This window comes from Ochotona curzoniae, unplaced genomic scaffold, assembly GCF_017591425.1.
Source record: "Ochotona curzoniae isolate NIBS_2020 unplaced genomic scaffold, NIBS_Ocur_1.0 scaffold_2476, whole genome shotgun sequence".
NCBI classification, from domain to species: domain Eukaryota; kingdom Metazoa; phylum Chordata; class Mammalia; order Lagomorpha; family Ochotonidae; genus Ochotona; species Ochotona curzoniae.
This window is the reverse complement of record NW_024467095.1, coordinates 14,938,612-14,963,343: the sequence shown is the minus strand read 5'-3', so window position 1 is coordinate 14,963,343 and position 24,732 is coordinate 14,938,612. Positions and strand designations below refer to the sequence as shown.

General features: G+C 44.0%; 2 protein-coding genes across 4 annotated transcripts in view; one reads left to right on the top strand and one right to left on the bottom strand.

The window, feature by feature from the left end:
• The window catches only part of AGK (acylglycerol kinase), a 65,598-nt gene extending 42,341 nt beyond the window's left edge, over nt 1-23,257 (top strand). For all 3 annotated transcript variants that reach the window (XM_041002345.1, XM_041002346.1, XM_041002347.1), the window contains exons 9-16: nt 1,625-1,694; nt 5,539-5,618; nt 8,787-8,844; nt 11,107-11,254; nt 12,040-12,134; nt 19,154-19,224; nt 20,928-21,012; nt 22,222-23,257. In XM_041002345.1, the coding sequence (XP_040858279.1) occupies nt 1,625-1,694; nt 5,539-5,618; nt 8,787-8,844; nt 11,107-11,254; nt 12,040-12,134; nt 19,154-19,224; nt 20,928-21,012; nt 22,222-22,359 (745 nt within the window). In that variant the 3' untranslated portion in view covers nt 22,360-23,257. The remainder of the gene's footprint in view (nt 1-1,624; nt 1,695-5,538; nt 5,619-8,786; nt 8,845-11,106; nt 11,255-12,039; nt 12,135-19,153; nt 19,225-20,927; nt 21,013-22,221) is intronic.
• DENND11 (DENN domain containing 11) overlaps nt 22,544-24,732 on the bottom strand; it is a 39,719-nt gene continuing 37,530 nt past the window's right edge. The window contains exon 9 of the transcript XR_005886066.1: nt 22,544-22,554. The gene's annotated coding sequence lies outside the window, so the exon portion shown is untranslated. The remainder of the gene's footprint in view (nt 22,555-24,732) is intronic.

Here is a 24,732-nt window from a genome sequence, read left to right as displayed (position 1 = left end):
GACTGATCCCTGACCCTGCCATCCTGGACCCAGAGCCACCTTGAATACCTGTTTATCCAGCACTCTAGCACTACCTTAAATGCCCTAGGTCTCAGCCCTCTTAAGGCTCAGTTTCCTGAGTAAGCTTCACACTCTTTTAGGCTTAAGCCATGCTCCCACTAACCATGCTTAGGACCCCAAACGTGAGGCCCTCCTCCACCAATCCCCTGATTTATCCCTGGTGTCGACCTGTAGCCACTCTACCTGGTGGTTGTAAGGACACCTCTCCCCTTTGTTCTCCCTCTCCGTTCCCTCTGCCCCGTGGTTACCTTCCTGCCAAAATAAAGGACCTCTTCTGAGCCTGGCTCAGGATGCCTGGCTTCTTGGGTTTGTTGCGAAAATAGTAAGTTCTCTCCAATAGCCCTATAAATTCAGCACCACTCTCACTCATCTAGAGTTTCCAGGAGGATTTTTAGTAGGAATTTCCAAATTGATCCTACATTTATGTGAAAGAAATAAAGGAATTAGAAAAGCCAAAATAATTTTAAGAACAAAGCTTGAAGGCTTCTCAACTTACCCCGTCTCTTGAACTCTGTAAAACTACAGTAATCTTTAATAAATGCAAATTAAACCAAAGGAATGCATTTATTGGAATGGTTTACACACTCAAAAGAGCAATCAGTCCAAACTTGGAGTGCTAGGTATGTGCAGCAATTCAAACTCAAGGCACTTCAAGAAGTCTGTGGATAAATGATTCATTCCCAGTACGGAACTGCTTGGAATCTGTGCCTAAGTTTTTCATCATAGTATTTTTCATAAGCCTTTTGAAGGGCCCTTGCTTCTTTGCTGGGCAAAGTCAAAAACAGCCGAGCCCGGGGCCTGCTGCTGTGTGGGCGGAGGGCTGGCCAGGGTGGAGGGAGCGAGAACTGTAATTCTCTTCAGCCCTTGCCAGTGTATTTCTCTGTGATAACACCCTGTGTTTTTGGTGTGTCTAATCTTGTGTAATTAAAGTGTGAACTCTAGAATTGCTGGCGTAGTTAACATGCTGTGAATGGGTGTCAATAGTACATGTGTTCTGATTTGTTTTTTCCTATCGATTTTTAAATGACTTCTTGGGATATAAATAAGAATGCTTTTGTGTCTTTGCATGAAAGAATCATCAGTTAAAATGAAGCCTGCTTCCCAGTAATCTTGGAAAATAAGGGAACTGTATTTTGGGTAAACTACAACAAATCTGGTCTGGCTGTTTGAGTTAAAGGAGATGGTGTTTTTAGAAGCATGTCAGTTTCTTAATAGATTTTAAAAATTTCAGCATCGTATTTTCCAGTGTTTAGTATGCATTAGGCACAGAGATTCAATATGAAATAAATGGTGCCTTGTAAAAATTTCCTTGCCAGAGCCCAATTTCTGAGTCCTAATTGTAGCTTCCCATGAAATTTGAAACCACTAAACTTTTAATTAAAAAAAAAAAAATTCTTTCACTCTGCTTTCTTGAAGTATTTTGAAAGACTCTCTCCTGATCTGACTACTACACCAGGCAAAATTTTGTGTGTGTGTGTGTGTGTGTGTGTGTGGCCGTGTGTGTGGCCAAGGGAGGTGTTACTAACTTTTCCCAGCACATCATGCCCTTTCTGTTCTTTTTTAGACATATCACAGATGCCACACTTGCCATTGTGAAAGGAGAGACAGTCCCACTTGATGTGTTACAAATCAAGGTAAAAACATTTGGATTTTCAGAAATTATGGAATATACACATAGTATTACAGAAACGTATTTACTGGTTATGTTTCCTAAAGGTATTGAGCAGCAGCAGCAGTCAAGAGCAATGAGCATCTCCCAACCATTCATTGCCTAATAAAAACAATGAGGACTCTGAAGGAATGGCTTTCAGAGGCAGGGCAAGAACCAGGCAAAAACTACTGACCAACCTACGGGGACTTCACAGAGATACGGCAGCCAGCCTGATATCGCTCACTCGGTGGTTTTAGGATAGTTTGAATGCCAGAAAGAGTGATGTTAGTAATTATAATAGTTTAATTAAAAATAAAGAATCCCTGACTCTCCAGTAATAGTACAAAATAATGACTAGGCTGTTGGTATAGAAGGAGTGATAGAAAAAGAAAACTACCATGGTGGATTCAAAGTGCAGTAGGTGACTCAGGTAGGGGTTATTCATGAATGCTAAAACACTGAACAAGAAGCTGCTGAGAAACAATTTCCATGTAATCTCGAAAGTATCCAAGATGACTCAATAATTCAAAAGGGAAAAATAGGACTTAGCAGTGGAGAAATCTGATATTTGCCACTTTATCCAAGAGATCAAACATAAAATCGCTAGTAATAGGATCAGTTTCCTGTTGCAAACGTTACTAATCTGAATATAATGATGAAAAAAGTCAGACAAATCCAAATGTGGGATATTGTAAAAGCGGCTGGACTTTTCAGAATAATACTGATGTCACAAAATCCAAAGGAAGGTAGATGGTATGGTCAAGATTGTGAGAAACTAAAGAAATACAGCTAAATTGGGTTGGGAAAATAGACAGTCACAATTGCAAAAAAAATTGTTGGAATAATAAGAAAAATCTTAAACTTCATCCTAAATATATGCCTGGATAGGTTTTCTCAGTGCCAGAGGTGTTATGTCGCATATATGTGTGTGTGATCCCTCTTGGGAGAGGTATGCTGAAATATTTGGAGATGAAGAGTTAAAAAAGTAAAATTTACTTTCATTATTTTTTATTTAAAAGTTGTTTTTACAGACATACAAACTCATATATTATTTAGGCTACTGTTGTGTAACATCCAAGCAGGGCAAATATATTTGTTGCCTCAAATGTTTGCCATTCTTTGTGGTTAAAAAAAAAAAAAAAACCAAAATGATATCTTCTAGATTTAAGTAAAGATTTAGTACATTAACATCCTCGATAATCACGCTCCTGAGAATAGAGCTCCTTATTCTTCTGTAGCTTTGCACCTGTTCATTGATCTGTCTCCATCACTCCCTTCCCTGTCCCTTCTCCAGCTGCTGGTAACCGCCATGACCCCCGTGCTCTGTCTGGTCGCACATTCTTCTGACTCCACGGGATGAGTGTGATCGTGCAATGCTTGTGTTCTGTGTTTGCTTTATTTCACAATAATAGAGCTGGAGCTGGAATTCTACATACTAGAGATGGGATGCAGGTATCTCACGCAGCACTTTAAAAGATTTACTCACTTGTTTTAAGGCAGACTTTCAGAGAGAGTGTGCAAATCTTCCATCCTTGGTTCGCTCCCCAGATGTCTTCAATGGCCAAGGCTGGCCAAGCTGAAACCAGGAATTGAGAGCTGCTTCTGGTCTCCCATGTGGATGCGGGGACCCAAGGAACTGGGCCATCTTCGGCTTTCCCAGGCACTTTAGCAGAGAGCTGGATCAGAAGTGGAACAGTGGCTGGGTCTTGAACCATGTTGCAGGTAGTAGCTTTACTTGCAGTGCCACACCCCTGCCTCCCCACATCCCCACTACTTCCCTGCAACAACATAATTGCTACACCAAAAATCCACCCCAATGTGTGTGTGCTATGTTAAAACTACTTTGGGGTCCGGTGTGGTAGCCTAGCAGCTAAAGTCCTCGCCTTGAATGCACTGGGATCCCATATGGGCACCGTTTCTAATCCCAGCAGCCCTGCTTCCCTTCCAGCTTCCTGCCTGTGGCCTGTTGTCCTTTGCCTGACCCATCTGTCACTGTATCAGTGATATCCCCTAGTGGTTAGTAGTCACCCCTCCCATCAATATCTTTGAACTATTTGTTTTAATTTATTCTCCTCTTCTTGCTATTAGCTCCTCAATTGTTGATGCAAAGAAGAAAAATGAGAGAGAAATCTTTTTACTTCACAAATGGTGTTCTCTCTCTCTTCTGAGGTTGTGTATGATTTGTTTGGGATGCCTTCCCATGACATAGTTTTCTGATGTTTTCATAGTTTTCATCTTTTAAATTCCCAGGTCTGCTATTCTCCCTGGCGTCTTACTGTTTGGGTCCGAAGGCCCCTGAGCCAGTGTGTCAGGATGGCCCAGTTGCCCGTTGTAGCCCGCATTATGCACTCGGCACCCAGAGACACACATGTCCTCAATGTACCAGCGAGGTGTGTTCCATCCTCTCTTCACCCTGCTGCCTCTCCCCTTTCCCTCTGGCCAAGCAGATGCTGAGCAGAGTAGCACATCTAAGTGGGCGCACGGTGCAGGGAAGAGAGGCCAGCATCTTTTTTCATCTAGGTTTCTCCTGTTCCTGTTTCTTCGCTCGGTTTTGGCAGAGTTGGGATGGGAGTGGAGTAGGGTTGGAGGGTGCACCCACTTCCCTAAGGAGAAGGCTTAGCATATTTCTCTAGGAAAGCAACTTCCATGCCCACGATGCTCCTCTAGGTCTTCATTTTCTGCTTAGCCTGGTTGTGGTGGGGTGATGACGTGCAGGCTAAGGTGCTTCTTGCAAAATAAACCTAGCCAGCAAATCTTCGTGAAGCAATTGAAAGAGCTCCCAGCCTCTCATCTTCTCCCCAGATGCTCCTCCCAGCCAGCACAGCGCTAGGGCTGAGGCCAAAACCTAGGAACACACTGGAGGTCTCCCCCGTGGGAGCAGGAACCCGTTAACTTGAACTGCACTCTCCAGGGTTTGCCTAGATGGGTACCTACCCAGGCTCTGACGTGGCAGGTGAGCCCTGAGCACGGAGCTCGGGGTCTGCTCTGACCTCTCAGTGGCTTTTGTAGAGGACTTGCTTGCTCTCTGTCAGTTTTCAGCTCTTGAGCCTTAAGTACAACCCCGAGCTTCGGGAAAAAATCCCATCTAAAACCCTGGTTATTACTGTGCTTTAAGGAAGGTTGCCTGTGGACTCTTAACTCTCAGGGGCAGTAGCTTTATTGTTTAGTTTTTCTATATAATTCACTGATTATGATGAGTTGCTTTATTCACTGATATGCTAGAACCTTGCCAGCTGTAATATGATGCATTCTTTGACTATAAAGCTTTGGACTAAATTCAAATCACTTTTCATGATGTGTGTGACAAGTATTTGTTCAGATAGTTGAGTAAAATTTCTTTTGTTGTATAAATTTTGTATTTGAGACTTTTTACATATTCAAGTAAAATATTCTAAAGTATCAAGATTCTGATCTCACCTGAGGACTCTAGGCCTTCTCAAAAGACTGTGTCCTTAAATTATCTTTTTGTTGGACAAGTGTAAGGTACTTCCAAAAGTTCATGGAAAAGTGGAACTAAAAGATGCTTATATAAAAGAAAAGAAATTTTGATTAACGTAGGTGTTCCTTAATTGGCGGTTTGAGGTGTGACGGGATGTTCTCTCAGCAGCAGAGTCATGAGAACTGATCCATCCCATCCTCTCTTCTTGCAATGCCATCGTCATGTGCCTTTGCTGAGCCCGCACAGGGTTCGTTTCTTTAGAGCTTAAACATGCTTTTTAGAATCTGTGTGTGACAAAGTAGGCCACGGCCATTCGGTGGGTGCCTGCATGTGGCGAGTTCCATCCTGCTGCAATCATGAATCTAAATGAAATGTCTTTGGTTTGCAGGGTGAAAAGGAGCAGCCTGTGTTTGCAGTGACGGGCCTTCGCTGGGGATCCTTCCGAGATGCCGGGGCCAGAGTTAGCAAGTAAAGGAGGACGATGCTGATGTGTTTTCTGCCCCGGCCTTTGAGTGTTTAATATGCAGTGATCACGTGGGGATGAGCCTGATGGGCTTAGAGGTTGAATTACGTGTGAATCATGGCACAGATGCAGTCAGGTGGAGGGTAACATCCCAGGGCACAAAAGCTGGGAGAAGCTCCTATTTGCTTGGCTCCAGCTTGGTGGTGGTTAAAGAGAAGCGCATGTGCCTCTCTTCAGAGAACCTCCTGCGTGTGAGTGTAGTTTAGGCTCAACACTAGACTGAGGGGGAGAGCAGGATTCCCTGTCGTCCTGCCTGATATGCGAAGGCACCAAGCGAAGGCATGGCCTGTGCCAGTAACGCTGTGGAGCTCAGATGGTCCGGACTCAGCGTTTTCTAGAGAGCTGGGTGCTTTGCTCTATGCTGAAAGCCTGCCAGATGCCTAGCTGTGTTATGACCTAGAAGATGAAGACCTGTCATGTGACTGGCTTTTCATGGAAATCTGCTGTGGGAATGGAAAGTCTTGGCCTGGAAAGAGGGTGTAACTGGGTCCACTGACGCAGAGGTAGAGCTGGAGACGCTGAGTTAAGCTCGCTTCATGCCTGGTGGGGGGTGGTTTTTCTTAAAACCAAAAGCTTCCAGTTCTGCTATGGTCTAAATGAATTACAACTGGGTCTTCCACAGTTATCATCAAGAAATGGCTCTTACTATTTCATAGGCCAGCCTGCCACACAGACTCCAAAAATGTATCACTTGCTTCACTTTATTTCTGCTAATGAAATCCCTGACAGTGAAATGTGAGAGAGATGCTACTGTGCTATATTACACACTGGATTTTTGACTTTCACATTTTTTTTTAACTTATGTATTCCATGATATAGTTCCAAAGGCTCTGAGACTCCCCAGCACCTCCCAACCCCCACTCCTGGTCTCCCCTATTTTATTACAACAATATAGTCTTTCAGAACAGTTGTAAGTCCATCGTTCTGTTTACGTATGTCCTGACTTTGTAGGCATGGAGGGTAGCAGAGTCCAGGATCCCACTGTCACATCTTGATTTTCAGATATACTTGTTGATTCTACAAATTACCTTGTGTTTGATCTACAACCTCAAATTTGAGGAGCTTCCCAAGAGAAATTGTTAATAATTCCCTGAGAAAGTCTCATGAGAACAAACTGCTTTTCCAAATGCTTTAATTAATAAGCACAGGTTTCCTTACTGGCCACAGGAAGGCTACAAGCAAAGTGTCAACATTTGCTACCAGTAAAGGTCCCAGTGTGGTAGCCTAATGGCCCAAGTCCTTGCCTTGCATGAACCAGAGTCCCATATGGGAGCCGGTTTGAATCCCAGTGGCCCCACTTCCCATCCAGCTCCCTGCTTGTGGCCTGGGAAAGCAGTAGAGGATGACCCAAAGCCTGGGGACTGCACCCACATGGGAGACCCGGAAGAGGATCCTAGCACAGCTCCGGCCGTTGCAGTCACTTGGGAAGTGAATCCATGGACGGAAGATCTTCCTCTCTGTCTCTTCTCTCTGTGTTTCTGATTTTTCAATAAAAAATAAATCTTTTTTAAAAAATGCTACCAGCAAAAATGAAAGAAAGTGCCGACAATTTAGAAATTAACCAGCTGGGTTACATTTTTTCCTCTTGGCTAGCTCTTTTTGTTTGTTTTTAAAGCAGGCTATAAAATCAGTTTACAGATACGTATATGTACAGAAGATGAAGGTTGCTGCTGGCGTCACAGTGTCAGGCTGGATGACAGCATTCCAGTGCGCAACCGGATTAAATCCACACTCCTTATTTCAGTTCTGCAGACACAGTTGGATCTGTTTTTACACTCCTGTATCTCATTCGAAGTTCTTCCTGCTGTCTAGCTTTTATTCTCAGCTTCTGTGCCTTCGCCCCTCCGCTCATCTAGAATGATTTCCTCCTCTGCTTCATGTCTTCAAATCTGAGTTCCACCGTTTTGCTTTTTCCTTGTGCTTTTCCTTTTTCTGAGCATGGCTGCCCCAGTGATTTGAGATCCCTCACCGCTTTGTCCTGTCTGAACTCCCCTTGCCAATAAGCAGCCAGCAGTTTACACTATGCCATTGTAGTCATCTTTCTATTCTTGTTTCTTCAGATTATAAGCACCCAATGGTAAAAATCTTACACTGTGAACTTACGGTTTCTTTTATGTACATAGAGCAGGTGCTAGGTCAGCACATGATGACGTAATGACCAGAACCAACAGAGTCCAGATGGGGCTGTTGGTAACAGAGGAATCCTTTATGTATTACTGTCTGATTCCCGCTAAGCATCTTCCTGGCGTCCGTCGCTTTTGGGTAAATTTAGCCTTCAGTAAATCCTCTTCATTCCTAGATGTAATCCTTGACATTTCAGAGCTTTATAACATGAGTAACATGAACTCCTCCCGATCCACATGTTTTGTCTCTGCATGCATCAGGGAATGGGGCACAAGACCCAGTTATGGAGCTTGTACGTAATGTGTTAGGTGATAACGCACGTACATCTCTGTGACCGTACCGTCCTCTGTGATGCTTTGAAGTATAGAGTACTCAACTCCATTCTGTGGTTTGTGGTTGAAGGTCAGTGTCAGAGTGAATCTGGCAAATTTAAGGACACAAGGACGCTGATTATACATTCCTGATAAATTGCAAGAATATTTCTGCTAATTACATACTGTTGGATGTTGCATTGAAATGCAAATTAAGAATTTACTGTATTTCCCTTGTGCTCAGTCATGATCTCTAAGCTTCCAGAGCAGCTTCTCACAGAAGAGGTGTAAATCTTTTTATTGGAAAGGCAGATTTACAGAGAGGAGAAATGGAGGGACATCTTTCATCTGTTAGTTCACTCCCCCAAATGGCTGGATCGGCTGGAGCTGAGCTGACGTGAAGCCACGAATCAGGAGCTTCTTACATCTCCCCAAGGGTGCAGGGTCCCAAAGACTTGAGCCATCCTCCACTGCTTTCCTGGGCTATAAGGAGGGAACTACATTGGAAGTGGAGCAGCCAGCACTAGATGAGGCACCCATCTGGGACGCTGGTGCTGACAGGTGGAGGATTAGCATGTCGAGCCACTGTGCCAGCTCCTAGAGGTGTACTTCTAATTTATTATCTGTCATGAATAGTTGTTTTCATTCTAAACATGTGTTTATCTTGGTCTTTCCCAGGTACTGGTATCTTGGACCTCTGAAAATCAAAGCTGCCCACTTTTTGAGCACTCTTAAGGTAAACACAGTTTGTCATATAAAGACTTGCTATATATTTTGTTTCTCGGATGTGTTAATTCGGAACATTTTAAAGTTTTTCTGGAGATGCGCGTGATATGCTTTAGCATTAAAATGGACATTTTGGTCCTAAGTAAACTTGAAAAGCATTACCCTCAAGTACCAGCTTTTTGCTCCAATGATTAAGCACATATTGATTTCTCTCTTTTAAAAATTTATTTTTGGAAGGCATAGTGAGACACAAATCCATGCTATATCTATACACACGTGCGCATGCACACACACAATCTTTCCTCCATTGATTCACAGTCCAGTTTCCTGCAACAGCCAGGGCTGGACCCAGCCAGGCCCAAGATCCAGGAGTTCCATCTGCATCTTCCATGAGGGTGGCAGGAATCCAAGGACCTGGGCCGCCATCTGCTGCCTCCCAGGCACAACAGCAGGAAACGGTTGGGAAGCATGGACTAATCAGTAGTCCTGATTGAAATGTGGGCGTTCAAGTGGTAGCTTAACCCACTGTGCCACAATAGGCGCTCCTGAAGCTTTCATACTCTGCTTTGTTTGGGCTTACTCTTCTCAGACAGAATTTGAGCAGAATGACATGTTTCATTAATTTTTTGTGCATCTGTATTTCTAAATATAAATGAATATTGATATCAGAATATATCTAATTACACAGGCTTGCATGTTTTATTAAATTTCAAACCATACTACTGAATTATGGGAAATTATTACTACACTAAATAAGCACCTATATAGAAGATTTCCACTATCTAAGAAAATTCTATTGGACATTACTACTGTGTTGATACAGAGAAAAGCTCAGCAATTTATATGAACTGTTAATGGAGGGATTATCTGTGACACTGGACTATGCATTCATCTTTTATACAAATAAAGTAGTATACTCACAGTTTGTCATCTGACTATTGGCAGAAAAAAAATTTAATATAGTGAGAAGTTTGGCTCCAATGTTAGTATCTGGGAGTTATCAATTTTTTTCAATTATAGAAATACTTGTCATAATAATAGTCCCCTTGCCTTACAAAAAGGCTCCAGTTTAAAATATTAAATGTAAAAACTAAAAGCACTACATGTAAATCTACATGATTTTTACAACAGATTCCAGAGATTAGAGCCTTTCTAGACATGAGGTCAGGCGGATAAATGTGTTACTCAGGAACAGGTTCGCTGGTGGATAGACTATGTTTGGAAGAAAGACTGGCTATGTATTTAAATGGCAGCACCTGGGAAATAGCAACAACACTGATTTAGCAAACAGCTACTGATATGTTCAAATTCAAATCGGACAGCTCGCCTGCCCTCAGGAAGTATTTCTGTGAGGGAGAAGAGGTGAAGTCAGTAGATGGGCAGTTTGGCAAGTTCTGGGAGAGAAGTATAAAGACGGAGGTCGCAGTCGAGAGGAGGGCCCTTGAAATCTGACGGAGGTCAGGAAGTTCTTCTGGGTGTAGTGATGCTTATGGTAACTTTGATAATACACAGATGGGACTAGGCGGAGGAAATTCCAGGAAGGAGGCAGGATGTGCCTTGGTGCTTCAACATGGTCACTGATAGCAGAGTGACAGGCAGCTGTGGAGTCAGGAAGGAGCAGGCTGGGGCAGGCTGGGCTTTGCTGTGCTTAGACCCTTAAAGCCCTGCCAAGTTAGTCTCAAGCAGAGGTGTGGCATGAGCATATTTGGATTTAAAAAAAGAAAACTGTTTGCCAATAATGTGGACAAGAGACTGCGTGTGAGTAGCTAAAGGCAAGGGCATCAGATCTGATTGTTAACGTGATCAGATATGAACCAGGGGAGGGGTAGATATGGACTGAAGAGGTAACAGTGAGTGACGATAGTGAATGCATTGAAGAGCAGAGGGAGAAGGCTGGAAGACCGTGAAAGGATGTAGGCTTGTCCGCGTTTGGTTTGTGGGATTTGGGCTGAATTGGAAATCTAACCCAAACTTTACCAGCCTCAATTGGCTTCATTCCATTGTTGTGTCAGCATCCATAAACCAGTCATAAAGTTAAGTCTTTTGGACAAGTTTAAGCAGTGGTTGTTAATCCACTTCAGTTTCCTCCCTGCTCTGAGAAATACAGGCAGCTGTGCCTGAATCCATGGCTTTCAAGAATGAACTTCAGCATGAAAAGAACACTTGAGTGTTCCGGGCACCAAGAGATTATCAGCTTCCTAGCAAGTGTAGGTATAACAGACTCCCAGATGTAGGAATTGTGTGCGATGAAGTGTTTCTCTTCACCTTAAAGGAGTGGCCTCAGACGCATCAAGCCTCCATCTCGTACACGGGGCCTACAGCAAGACCTCCAAGTGAACCAGAAGAGACCCGTCCCCGGCCTTCTTTGTACAGGAGGATATTACGAAGGCTGGCCTCATACTGGGCACAGCCGCAGGATGGTGAGCAGCCTGGTGACTTAAGGGAGACCAGTTGTTTCAGGAGGGCCTAAACCAGAACCCCCAAAAAATCAGTTTTGGAGACTAAACTGCCTTAGGGGAAGCTTGTGAAGGATTGCTGCAGTCAGTCTAATGTAGCCACTAGCATAGGCCACACCAGGGCCCAGGGATGGGCATCGGAGTTTGCGCCCTCTGTCCGTGCCACGTATGCTTTCACAGCTGTTTTTGATAGGAATGTTTCAGGCCTAGAGATACCATCTTGAGCTTGGCTCTTTACCCCTTGTATAGAAGAATGAAAAACTGGGATAGTTTGGCCTGGTTTGATGGCCTAGTGGCTAAAGTCCTCGCCTTGCATGCACCAGGATCCCATATGGGCACTGGTTCGTGCCCCAGTTGCTCCACTTCCCATCCAACTCCCTGTTTGTGGCCTGGGAAAGCAATCGAGGACAGCCCAAAGCTTTGGGACCCTGCACCCACATGGGAGACCTGGGAGAAGGTCCTGGCTCCTGGCTTCAGATCAGCTTGATTCTGGCCATTGATGCTACTTGGAGAGTGAACCAGACAATGGAATATCTTTCTGTCTCTCCTCTCTGTATATCTGCCTTTCTAGTAAAAAATAAATCTTTTTTAAAACATTTAAAAAAAAATAAAATTGGGGTAGTTAAAAGAATGAGATAAAACGGGTAGTGCATTCAGCTTTGATTTGAGGAGCTAAATGAAGTGTTGCTGGTAGTAGGTGGGGAGTTGTTTACGGAAGAAGCTGTCTTGCATCTTCTGCTTTTGCACAGCCCTCTCCCAGGTGAGCCCAGAGGTTTGGCAAGAATTACAGCTTTCCACTATCGAGCTGTCCATCACAACTCGGAACAGCCAGCTTGACCTGACAGTAAGTACACTTTTGCTTTAGGGAAGCATCTGGCAAAACTGACTGAGGCCACACGTTCTTACGCTAATTCATTTAACTCATGTGGGTGGATGGGAAAGCAGCAGGGAGCAATGAGAATGTGTGTGTCTGTTAAGCAGTAATGGCAGTGTGAAGTGCAGAGGTGTGGGGGGGAGCTTGGCTGGTTCTGCCTGAGTGATCCTCCATTGCTTAGCTGACCTGCAGAGGGATTAGAGCAGAAGGCCTGTGGAGGTGAAGTTATCTGCGCCTTTGGGTGCTGTGGTATAGTGAGTTAAACTTCCATCTGGGGCACTGGCATCTCATATGGATGACAGTTCATTTCCTAGCTGCTGCACTTCTGATCCAGCTCCCTGCTAATGCGTCTGAGAAAACAGCAAGGGGCGGCCCAAGTGCTTGGCCCCTGCTGAGAAGCTCAGAAGCAGCTCCTAGCTTCTGTGGCCATCTGCGGGGAGTGGACCAGCAGATGGAGGAGCTCTCTCCCTCGCTGTAACTCTGCCTTCCAAATAGAACAAATCCCATTTGTCACTGGCATATAAAAAAGTACGGAAAGTATACCTAAGTAAATACAGATTTTTAAATGATTGAGCCCTTTTTAAAAAAGTTTTAAAAGACACAGCTCCCATGCACTAGTTCAGTCCCCAGATGCTTGCAATGAATTCATCCTGGTCTCCCCGTTGGGTGGCAACCAGGCAGTGTCCGAGCAGCAGGCAGGCGGAGTCGGCAGCTGCAGGGCTGAGAATCAAACCCAGGAGCTCTAATATGGGCTGCAGGCGTCTAGCCAGACTCGTAACCACTGCCAAATACCTACGCTGACAGCCAGTATCTCTGTGAACATGTTAAGTACCTAACTTTGGAGCATGATAATACACATCTATACATGCCTAAGTGTGCATTCAGACATGATTTTATTTTGGTCCTGTCTGTAAAGATGCATGGTATAATATGGTATTCATTAGCCATATGCTAGCTGTCTAAATTTAAATTGATTATAATTAAAATTTAAAACTCAGTTCATCAGTCACATTAGCCACATGTCAGTGCTCAGTGGCCATATGGGCTGTAACTAGCCTCTGTTGAAGACATTTACATCAGTGAAGAAAGCTATAGCAGCTAGTGCTGCCATAGCACGCTGACAATAAGTTGAAATAAGAATTGGCAGACTGGTCTGACATGTGCTTTTGTATAGCCCAGAAGCTAAGAATTGATTTTCTAATTTTAAATGATGGAAAGAAAGTGAAAAGAATACTGTTTTATGATAGCTGAGTTTAAGTTTCAGTGTCTATGAAGTTCTATCACAGTATGGCCACGTTGGGCCCAGCACGATCGCTTAGTGGCTGAAGTCCTCACCTTGAGCATGCCAGAATCCCATGTGGGCACTGGTTCTAACCCTGGCAGCCCCACTTGCCATTCAGCTCCCTGCTTATGGCCTGGAAAAGCAGTTGAGGACGGCCCAAGGCCTTGGGGCCCTGCACCCATATGGGAGACCTGGAAGAGCTCCTGGCTTCTGAATGGTTCAGCTCCGGCCTTTGTAGTCACTTGGGGAGTGAATCATCGGGCAGAAGATCTTTCTCTCTGTTTCTCCTCCTCTCTATATATAATCAGACTTTACAATAAAAATAAATCTTTACCATAGATGTGGCTGTTCTACAAAGGCAGAGGTGAAGAGTTGGAACAGAGGCGATTTGGTCCAAAAGCATAAAACATTTATTCTTTGGCCATTTGCAAAAAAAAAAATTCTGACCCTCCCCCCATTAATGGAAAACTCAATTAGTTTACATTAATGAGGATGCCAATGATAGTCATTCTTAACTGTGGACTAATTACTCAGCTGTTATGCAAATGAAAATAGTATGTTCACTGTTGTCCTGGCCAATCTGAAAATAGGCAGATGGAGTTGGAATGTAGTGAGAAGTTTGATTCCAATATTAATATTCAGAGAACTGAGTTTTCTAATTATACTCGTAGAATACATGTCCATTGCAACATTTGGAAAATGTAGCTTTTATCTTCTACTTAAAAATCCACTTGAATTAAAGATAAATTAAAAAACCATTGAAGTAACAGAAATCTAAGTGTTTATTGGTATAAACTTGGAGAGAACAAGGGTTTTTTTTTTTTAAGCAAGGGTTTTTTTTTTTTTAAGCATGGCACCTAAGGTAAAACTTGTATTACTGCATTTTTCAACTTATTAAAAGATGCTATAAACTTTTTAATGAAAAATTACTTCAGTAAAAATCATTCAGTAGCAATTGGCAAACATAAAAAGTGGGCAAAAAAAAATACAGCTTTGACAAAAGATGTAATTGTGTGAAAGCTTGCTAGATATGTGTAAAATTCTTAGGACAGTACATGCTAACTTATTCTTTACAGGTTTTGTCTGCATTTTAAGGTAAGAAAACATGTGCTCAGTGTTCAATGAACTACACGTGTACAACCTCTGAGCTGTCAGCTGTGTTCATGCGTGTGCTGCCGTAGCCAGCACAGTCATACATGCTACAAAGTGTGAAAGTGTTCAGTGAAAATGAGCAGTCTTAGAGTGATGATGGAATATAAACTGAAATGCCTTTTCTCCGTAGCAGCTTGTCCTGTTAAATGTATTTCTGGGAATTTGTTCTACAGAAACAAATCAAATGAATGCGTAACGTAAGCAGTCCTTTCTGTCTTAACAAAATGAATTCAGAAAATATTGGTAAAAGTGAGATTATGAAGGTTAAACAAAGTAGATTCCATCCCAGAAATATTTTAAAGAGAGAGATAAAATTTCTAATTACACATTCCTTTCCACTCATTCTTTGGTACTACCTATTCTTAGTGTTTTGTGCCTTTCTCTGGTGATTGAATACCAATGCACAGATTGAGTTTAATTAGGATATGATTGTAGCTCAAGATTAGCTACACTGAGAATCCAGTCATTTTTATCTTTGCACCAATTATAAGTATATGATACTGTGCTTCTTATCACTGAGTTTTTTTCTCACACTTCTTTATAAAAATAAAAGCAAATGCAATAAAATATTCAAAGACAACAAAGTTGCATGTAATAATCCAAAATGTTCACTTATTATTCAAAGAACTCGGAGGCTGAAGGAAGCTTTAGGAATGTGGGATTTGTGAAAATTGAGTTCTCTTGTACAACTATCGTTCACAGTATTTGCAAAATATAAGGAATAGGGTTCCTTATACTTTGAATCGATAACTTTAAGAATACATATTTGTAATTCCCTATGTGTTTGCATAGAAATATGCTGATCCTATCTTGTCAAGAACTAGGTGACAAATGGTTGCATTTTTGTTTTAGAAGGAAATACTCCCACCTGGTTTTGTATCTTATGGATGGTGGTGAATTGGCTCCAATTTCATGTTCTTTCCCAATAAAAAGCCTATTGCTAGGCCTTCAACCCAGAAATGGTCTAGACACTAGTTATGGAAATGTCCATTTTTCTCCCATTCGTCTTCACTGAGTGCCTCCCTGCACTGGGCGTGTATGTACTTGAAAATGGCTCTCAGCTCTCTAATGCTTTTTGTTCTGATATCCCATTTCTCCCAATACAGTATTCTTCTCCCCCCCCCCCTTAAAAAGTTGGCTGTTCTTAGCTCTTTGACTTCTGTAAATGTTTTAGAATGCTTGGTAAACTCAACATTAAAATATTATAATACAGACCTGGCTTACAGTATACCCATAGGTCAGTCTGAGGAGAAATAACATTTCTAGACACTGAATCGCCTAGCCAATGAATGCAGTAGAAGTCTTCCTTACAGGTCTTCAGTGTCCTTCAGTGAACCTTCAGAGTTTCCATACAGGATTCTGTCTTGCTGTATATATTCCTGATAACTTCTCAATACACTTACAGATGGTGTATCTTAGTTTCGTTTTTTATCTGATACAGTCGATGGGTGTGTAATTGATATTTACATTGATTCTAAATCGGCATCTAAATTTTTAGCCATTACATTCACTTTTTTGGTGGGTTCTGTTCAGTGTTGCAGAGAATTAGGCAAAATAAAATGGCAAACGGTGCCAAGTCTTACCTTCTCCTTTCCAGGTCTCACTCTCACGATCTTTACCTTCTTTCTGCACAGTGTTGCACAGAAGTGGTGCTAACAAGAATCCCTGGCTGCTGGATTTAGAGGAAAGTTTCATGAAGTTATTCTTCTTTCTCAGATTAAGGAAGTAGTCTTCTTGCTAATGGTTATTGTCTTTTGTCATAAACATCTTAGATGTTGCTTCATGTCAGATATCTTTATAGTGTCTTTAGAAGTGGTACAGTTTTCTCATTCAGTCTGCCTGTGTAGTAAGAATGCTTTAGAATGTTGATGTTAGACCTTGTCCAAGATGAAGCAAATGCTGGGCAGAATTACTGAAGCAGTTGTTGCTGGACAGGCGTCTGAGGCAGCAAAGGGCTGCTCCCAGGAAAGGAATCAGACCGGGCAAACTCAGTGTTTGTCCCACCTGCTGCTATAGAGACTAAAGCTTGCCGCAGGCTAAAAGCCAAGTGGTGTCCCTGTACTGAAAGGGGCTTTGAAGGCCTGGTGTGATAGTCTAGTAGCTAAATCTTGGGCTTGCACATGCCTTGGCCCATTTGGACGCTGGTTCTAATCCCAGGTGCTCCATTTCCCATCCAGCTCCCTGCTTGTGGCCTGGGAAAGCAGTCGAGGACGGCCCAAAGCCTTGGGACCCTGCATCTGCATGGGAGACCCAGAAGCTCCTGGCTTCAGATCAGCTCAGCTCTAGCCATTGTTGCTGCTTGAGGAGTGAACCAACAGATGGAAGATCTTTCTGTTTCTCTTTGTAAATGTGGCTTTCCAATAAAAATAAAAGAATTCGGAGAAATCACGGGATCTAGAAATGCAGAAGAGAGAACATAGAAGAGGGCTGTAGTGAGCAATGAGCCAGAGATCTGCAGAGTTAGTTCCTCTGGAGTCATCAGCTAATCCTTGCTGATATGTGCAGGTGGGAAAGCTCCTGAGGTGCAGAATTAATGACTGGCAGCCCACGTACAACCCTGGAGCTCCAAGGTGTCTCAGAGCCAGCAGTCCTGTGTGTTCCCCCCAGCAGAGCAGGAAACATGTTGGTGAGAGCTTGGAGCTCTAATTCAAGTAAGCATTGTCACTCACTGCAGAGTTAACAGCTGGGACAGGGAACTTGGGATCTGCAAACCTGGAACGTTCTCTTCCTGGCCCTTGACAAAAAGAGACTTTTCTCACAGTGCTGCTAAGTGGTAACTATCTTCCCTCTCCTTCATCTCCGTCATCCTTCAGCCTGGTGATGAGGTTCCCTTCCTTCCTCTCATCCCTGCTTTGGACTTTTCTTCCTACAGAGGCTCTCCAAGATTCTCCCTTGAGCGTTAATGTTCCATCACCAGACTGTATCACTGACTGAACCCTCGGTCATTTTCCATGATGCTCTTTCCTGGCTTATTGTCTCCCTCTCCATTCTACTGATGAACACAGCAAACAAAGGGATCCTAGTAAGATGAGGACTGAAGGTTTCTCCCCTCCCTTTCTGTGGCGCCCTCCAGTGGTTCTGTTTTACTCAATCTGAGAGCCTAGCTCTTAGAATGTTCTATAAGGGTCTCTTGATCAAGTGCCCCTCTCCCCCCGCCCCATCTCTTCCCGTTGTTCCCATGATGCCATTGCAGCCACACTGACCTCCTCACTGTTCACTGCACATGTCAGGCATCCTGTCACCTTAAGGACTCTGTTCAACAGTTCCTTCTGAGGGGCTATTCACCCCTGGGCCAATGGTGCTCAGAGTGTGGTCCTTAGATTCAGAGCAGGAGCAATGCCCAAGACTTGCTTGAGATGAAGATTCTTAGGCCTTTTCCAGTTCTTCTGAACCAAGAACTGAGTAAGAGGCCAGAGTCTGAGTTTGCCCTTGGGTGGAACAACAGAACTGTTACTGAGCCTGCTGGTGATCCCTGCCCTTGTTGTCTACATTGCTGGTTCATGCGCAGAAGTCATCTTCCCAACTGGACCCTTCTCCCATCGGTGCCACCTCCTTGTTCTATGTCTTTGGTCTTGTTTCTTGATCTACTGTAATTTAATTCAAGTGTACTTGTCTCCAAATACCCCACTTTATTATGGTTTCTCAGCTCTCCCGTTCCCTACAGTTGAATGTAAGTTCTTTGCAGGCAGAAATTTGTGTTTTTTATTAGCCTGACCCAAGCTCTACTTGGCACAATGTTGGCATTCATTAATTGCTTTTGAACAATGTTTCCCATTCTATGTCTTCTATGTTGAGAGATCATTGTTCTTTAGTTGTACCCTTAATCTTAAGTGAAGACTTTAGGCTCTCAGATGCCAATGGATTATGTAGGCCTCCAAAAGGAATTCCCCTTGAAGTGGTGGTATTAATTTGTAGGAGGCAAGATTTGCATGCTAACCATGGACAGGTAACAAATTGTGAGCAGTGGTATAAGAACAAAGTCTGTTTTCATAACTATTTCTTGTAACTATTTCTTAAATCTTTCAAAACTATCTCTGCCTAAAAAGTGTGAGTTCTTAAAACATTGTGGAACAAATGGATTGCTGATTTTCAACTCTGGTCACATGCCAAGGTTATGGAGATAGTATCGTAAAATAAAGCCAAATACTTGAGTTTCCCATACTGCGCAGTGATGGTCTGATGTGAGGACTGACTGGGGTTGGTGGGCAGAAGGCAAGGCCTACAAGAGGCTTCCTGGAGATTTGTCACGGCTCTGATCATCACTCAGTGGCAGAACTTCAAAACCTCCCATCTTGAGTTTTTATTTTGCTTACATGGAAAAAAAAAAAAACCAGCAAACTAAGACAAGCAAAGCAGATGAATTTTATGTAACTATGCTCTGGTAAGTCTTTAGATTGGGGGTGGGGGTGGAGGAGGACCCAAACTCTTCTGGATTACAACACTAGAATCCAGGTTTGCGCAATAATGCTGCTTCAAAATAGGAAGGTTCAGGGCTGAGGGAAGCAACAGGTGTACTAGCCAGGAGTACAGATGTTCACTTATTTATCCTCCCCAGAGCAAGGAAGATTTCATGAACATCTGCTTGGAGCCCGACACCATCAGCAAAGGAGACTTCATAACCACAGGGTAAGCGGGCAGGGGTCTGAGGGAAATGAGGCTGTGGGCATCTGAATTCCCGGGTTCTGCTGTAATCACAGTGTCCTGTGAAGCCCGAGAGAGAGTGCCCAGTGCAGGCCTTGTCCTGTTTGGGCTGACATGGTGTTTTTCCTGTGAACTGGTAGGTACGCTGCCCTTCTCCTGTTTGTTCTGGTACAACAGACTGTAAGAGCAGTTTTTGCCTCTTATAATTGAAATGACAGAATTAGCATAGTACGGCAGTATTATCAAGAACTTCGGTTTTAGGGTCAAAGGCCTGCATACAGATCTTAATTCTGGCCTTATGACACACCTCATTTAACTCTGAGTCCTTTGCCTGTAAAAAGGAGTAGTCATTCTTGCTGGTTCTAAACTGGTTTTCAGTCTCAAATGAGATGTGTGAAGAGTCTTTAAATTGTGCAGTACTTTAGAATATTCCTGGACTATTCATTCATGTCACTTCACCTTGTTGTCCTATACCCAAGGCATAAAGGAAAAACTTGAAAACATATTGAGTGCCTTAGAAATTTCCCAAGCTTTCATCCCTTTTCCAGTCCAGAACACCCTTCGCAGCGCAGCCTGATTCGTTGAGCCCTATCCCTGCCAGAATTTCATTGGCTAGGAATGCCGTCAGCCTCCACCGAGCACCCAAGGAGCCGGCTTGTTCCCATGCCAACTGGCAGCTGCTCAGGTCCGTTTTTCTTTGTCTCAGTGCTCCCCCTCGCGCCCACTGAGGAGTTCGACATTTCTGCGGCAGTGGCGGGGTCTCCATGGCTACGTCATTATCCGCACTAGCAGCGGCCGTGGCTTTCATCCCTCTGCACTGTGGCCCCTTTGGTGCAAGTTCTTCAGATGAATAGCTGCCCAGGCAGCCTTTGATTCGCTGGCTGCGTTTGCAGCTAAGAGAAAGCACACACTGCCTTTGCCGAGGGGCTACCCATACCCCAGTCACTCATGCTGACATCCGGGGGACGGGCCTCATGTTCCACGCTCTTGTGAGCAGAGGCACCAGTTTCCCGTTGGTCTTTAAAGGAACTGGAATCAAGTAGTATGTGTGCTTCCTTAGGATGTTTGAATAGAATATTACGAGGTTGCTTTTGGAAACAACCATTTTGTGAACTGAGGAATGAGAGTTGGGAATCAAGGGTAAGCAGTGGACTCACTGGGTGATCTACCTGTGTGCTTACTGTGCCTAGCTGCCGAGGGCATGTATGCACGAGCGTGCCTGGCGGTCACCATCCAGAAACAGAGTCGAGGTCAAAATGAACTGTATTGAATAGACTGTTACATAACGTAGAATTAAAGAAACCTCCCAAGACTAGTGTTCATTGGTATAAAATCTCATAATGAAAATACTTTCTCTAAGTAGTTCAAAAAAATAAGCAAAAATGCCAAATTTCTTTTATTAAGAATTTCATGTCATTCTAAATTTTGCATTTGAGATCAACAGCCTACAGATTAGATACAGATGGGATAGTTTAAACAGAAAATTCAGAGAAACTCACCCAGTCTTCATGGTTTGCATTCTCGATCTGGAAGGTCACTGTGGAGAAATTACCCACAGGACCCCACCGCTTAAAAGGCCACCTGTCTAGTAATTGTCTTACAGAAACGAGGAAAGAACTTGCTGTATCTTCCATCTAATGAAGTTGCCATTACAGGTTTTTGAAGTTTGCTTTTTCTTATACCCACAGAAGCAAAAAAGTGAAAGACCCCAGGCTGTGTGCTGAAGGTACGGAATGCCTGCAGGCCAGCCAGTGCACTCTGCAGCTTCCCGAGGTGAGCGGGCAGTGGTTCCAGGGCTGCGGGCACCTCGCCCTCTTCTTCCCTAGTCATCGAGCAAGCTTTAGGCAGCCATGACATGGCCAGCACACTGTCAGGTTCTGGGCCTTGTCTTATTTTATCTAGATAATCTTTACATAGCTGATTATGGCATCAAGGATCAAGGGCTACAAGAATGTGGGTAAGACCATTTTTCCACATTTTTTTCTGTATCTGGGGTAAGGAGGGAGATAAAGGAAGCCCCACTCGGCCTCCCCACACATCCCAGGGTCCCAGACATAGGGTTAGGCTCTGAGGGCATTGAATCCAACCTGACTTGGATACTCTGCACCCAGGCCCTGAGGTCGAACTGGTTCTGAGCCTTGTTACAGGAGACCTGGAAAGGCAGACAGAATCCCTTACTGAATTGCAGAATGATGATGTTGGCCTCCAGAAGATGTGTAGTGTTTTCCCGTCGGGGTGCTTCTGCAAAGTGAAGATTAGAGCTCCCGACCATTCTGTGTGCCATGTGCAAACAGGCCAGAGCTTCCTGGGCTCCATGGAGAACCCGTTAGCTGGCAAAAATCAACAATGAACTTTAACATCTTTCATTAAGAATCAAAGTATTTGGGTACTGTGTTTTTCTGGTGTGAAATGCCACACTTAAGAACATAACCTAGGTTGGAGAAAAAGTCGGGACCTCTAATCTGAATTTTAAGATTAGTAATACTATAGATTGAATACAACAGTACCATGGCCATTGATCTTAGGCAAACGAGGCAGGTGAACAGGACTAGAACCAGGTTTTCAGCAAGTGTTGAAGGAAAACATGAGTTACAAAAGTGTTTCATGAACAATGATGTCTTAGTAATGAAAATGGATTGGTGGGTGTAAGGCTTTCCTAAGATAATTAGTTGTCCTGTTTGAGAGAGATTAGGGCCAAGAAGGAACTACTGAATCCCTGGAAGGTGTGAATTTTAGTTAAGTGTTTGAAGATACTGTTGTTGAAACCCCATGATGGGCGGGGGAGGGAAATAAGTCCAAAAAAAAAAAAGCACTCCTTTCCCCTGGAGGGTAGAGCTTGGGGATTTCCACAGTCCTCGCTGTCCTCGCTGAATGCTTGGGGAGGGTGATCTTTTCCAGCCTGCTGCTGCGGGGACAGACTTGCACTGCAGGGCGGGTCACCGTCGGAGTGGGGCTCGTCCTGACAGCTCTCCTCTCCCCCAGGGAACAGGAGGCGCTTTTAGCATCGACAGCGAGGAGTATGAGGCCATGCGTGTGGAGGTCAAGCTGCTCCCCAGGAAACTGCACTTCTTCTGTGATCCCAGGAAGAGAGAAGAAATGCTGCAGGGCGCAGCCCAGTGAGCAGCCCAACGCCCGCACCCCACGTCGCCCGTGGGACCAAAAGGGAGCAAGTGCCATGGCTCTTCCGACCGCACTGTTGGAGGCGCCCAAGGGAGTTCCCATGGCAGGGACCTCTGCCCTCCTCCAGAGTGCTTCCCCGCGTGCACCCCGCCACCTGCCTGGCAGTCAGTATCTTTGGTGCATGCTTCTCTCTCGCTGGCAGGTGATCCATCCTACATTTCCTTCAGGGAAGTCCTCAGACTCAGTGGATGGAAAGCGCTCAACCTTTCTTCCCAAAGCACAACTGCAGTGGAGAGCACCATCCGTGGGCTGAGTACCCTCCTCCTGGGAATTCCTCAACTGCCCTGCCCCCTGTCTGGGCTCTTCGTGGGTGCTGCCACCATGTGGACTTTAGTCCTTACACAGTCTTGTTCCCATTCTGTCTTCAGTAAAGGCTAGGTTTGTTTTTTTAAGCTGTTTTAAATGTTGATGTGCATGAGAACCACCTGGGGTGCATGTGTAAACTGACAAGGGGCCCCCCTCAAACTTTTAGTCCCTCCCCCTGAGGGGTGAGGTCCAGAAATCTACTGAAAGACTAATGTGCCCCACTCCTCTTGGTGATGCGTTCCTGGTCCCCCTAACTTTCCTGGAGAATGTAGTGTGCAGAAGGGGTGGGCGCCTGCTCTTCCGGTCCCACTGCGTTCCCTCACGCATCGAAGCTGACATGTAAAAATTTCCATGAGAAATTATATAGTTGGCAAAGTCTGTTCTTTATGGTGTCATGTAAATATTGCGATTTTAAAATAAAAGCTGTTACATCACTCTTTTAAACATATCCAGTGTAATTTAAATACCATAGCAACTTGATGCTCCTCATTCATACATAAAAATAAATCAGCTAGTTCTTCACTAACTAAAACATGCTAATTGGATTTTCTCCTTTGTGAGTTTTCTGATAATGTGATCTATGTTTGTGCTTGGTATCATTAGATGTAAGCCTAAAAATAAGTGGACAACAAAAGGATTGTAACATGTCCATGCAGAGCTCATTCCTTTTGAGCTGCAGAATAAAAATCAATGCCCTACCAAAACTCTAGTTGAAAGCAGAACACTGAGACCCACCTGAGTGCTAAGGCTTCGCCAGCCGGGCATCACCATCCTCCCCTTCGGGTACCGTCATGGGCATGTCCCTTCGGTGCTCCTCGAGGTCAGGTCCGGGAGGGCCTTGCACCACGGTCAGGTTGATCAGATGTGTCCCTTTCTTTCTGGACAGGGAAAGGCAGGAAAGCAACGGACAGGCATTGGCAACAGGTTGTTTCAAACAGTTCAAGTAATAAGTTTCTCAAAAACAGTCATGTGAAATAATGGAATTAAAGGTATGTTTCAATGCAAAACCAACTTTGAAAGCCGCACATGCTTTTTTCATAGTATCCATTTTCACTGAATTTCACTAAAACATTTAATTCCATTTTTATCATGAACTTTTTGAAGTGCCCTTATAAAAGTACCCATGCGTCTGTATAAAGACCCTTGCCTTAATGGCTTTTGTAGCAGCTGCAAGGAATTTCTGAATGAACATCACAAAAAAATAAGACTTATTTGGCATTGTATTCTTCAGAGTAGTCATAAATGCTCAAAGAAAAAAAAACATTAAGGCTCTCCCATTTTTATGCTGCACATGGGAGAGAATGCTATGGCATAAGAAAAAAATGGCTGCTTGGGTTGGACAGGGCATCTGGATTAGCCCTTCCAAGAGCTCCCCACTCGTTTCCTGCCTGCTGTGCAGCCTGGAATGCTGGCCATGCCTCGAACGTTTGAGTCCCTGGCCAGCCCTGTCACAGGCACCGAGAAGGGAAACCAGCAATGGAGTGGTCTTAAAAAAAAACAAGAGCAGAGAGGAGTTAGCGTATTTTAGTTCTGTAAGTTTATGAAATAGAAAAAAAGGCTGGCCTTCTTAAAAGGCTAGCTGTGTAGTAATTCCAATCAGAGTGATGAGCACGATTGAGGAAGGGTAATTAACCTACAGTAGGAATGCTGTTTTTAAATGTTTTGTTTTCTTGAGGCAGGTGAGTTTCTGCAAGGGCTTGGTTTCTTTTATAGTTCGCTGCTTTGTTCTGGTCAGCCAAAGATTGATAGCTAGCTGGAGGAGAACGTTGGCAGTCATTTGGCAGTCTTAGCTTTGCCGAGAAATTTATTTCTTAGCCCCAGGGCTAATTTGCATGCAAAGCTTTAATTACTAAGCGCCTGTGATTTCCACTTGCAGCTACTGGTCACCTCCCGCAGCCACCAGAGGAAGCCGCGTTAGGTACAGGGCTCAGAAAGCAGGAACTGAATGGGAGCAGTCGCTCGATCCCAAAGCACCAATATCAGCAATTTACTTTCTGCTGAACATAA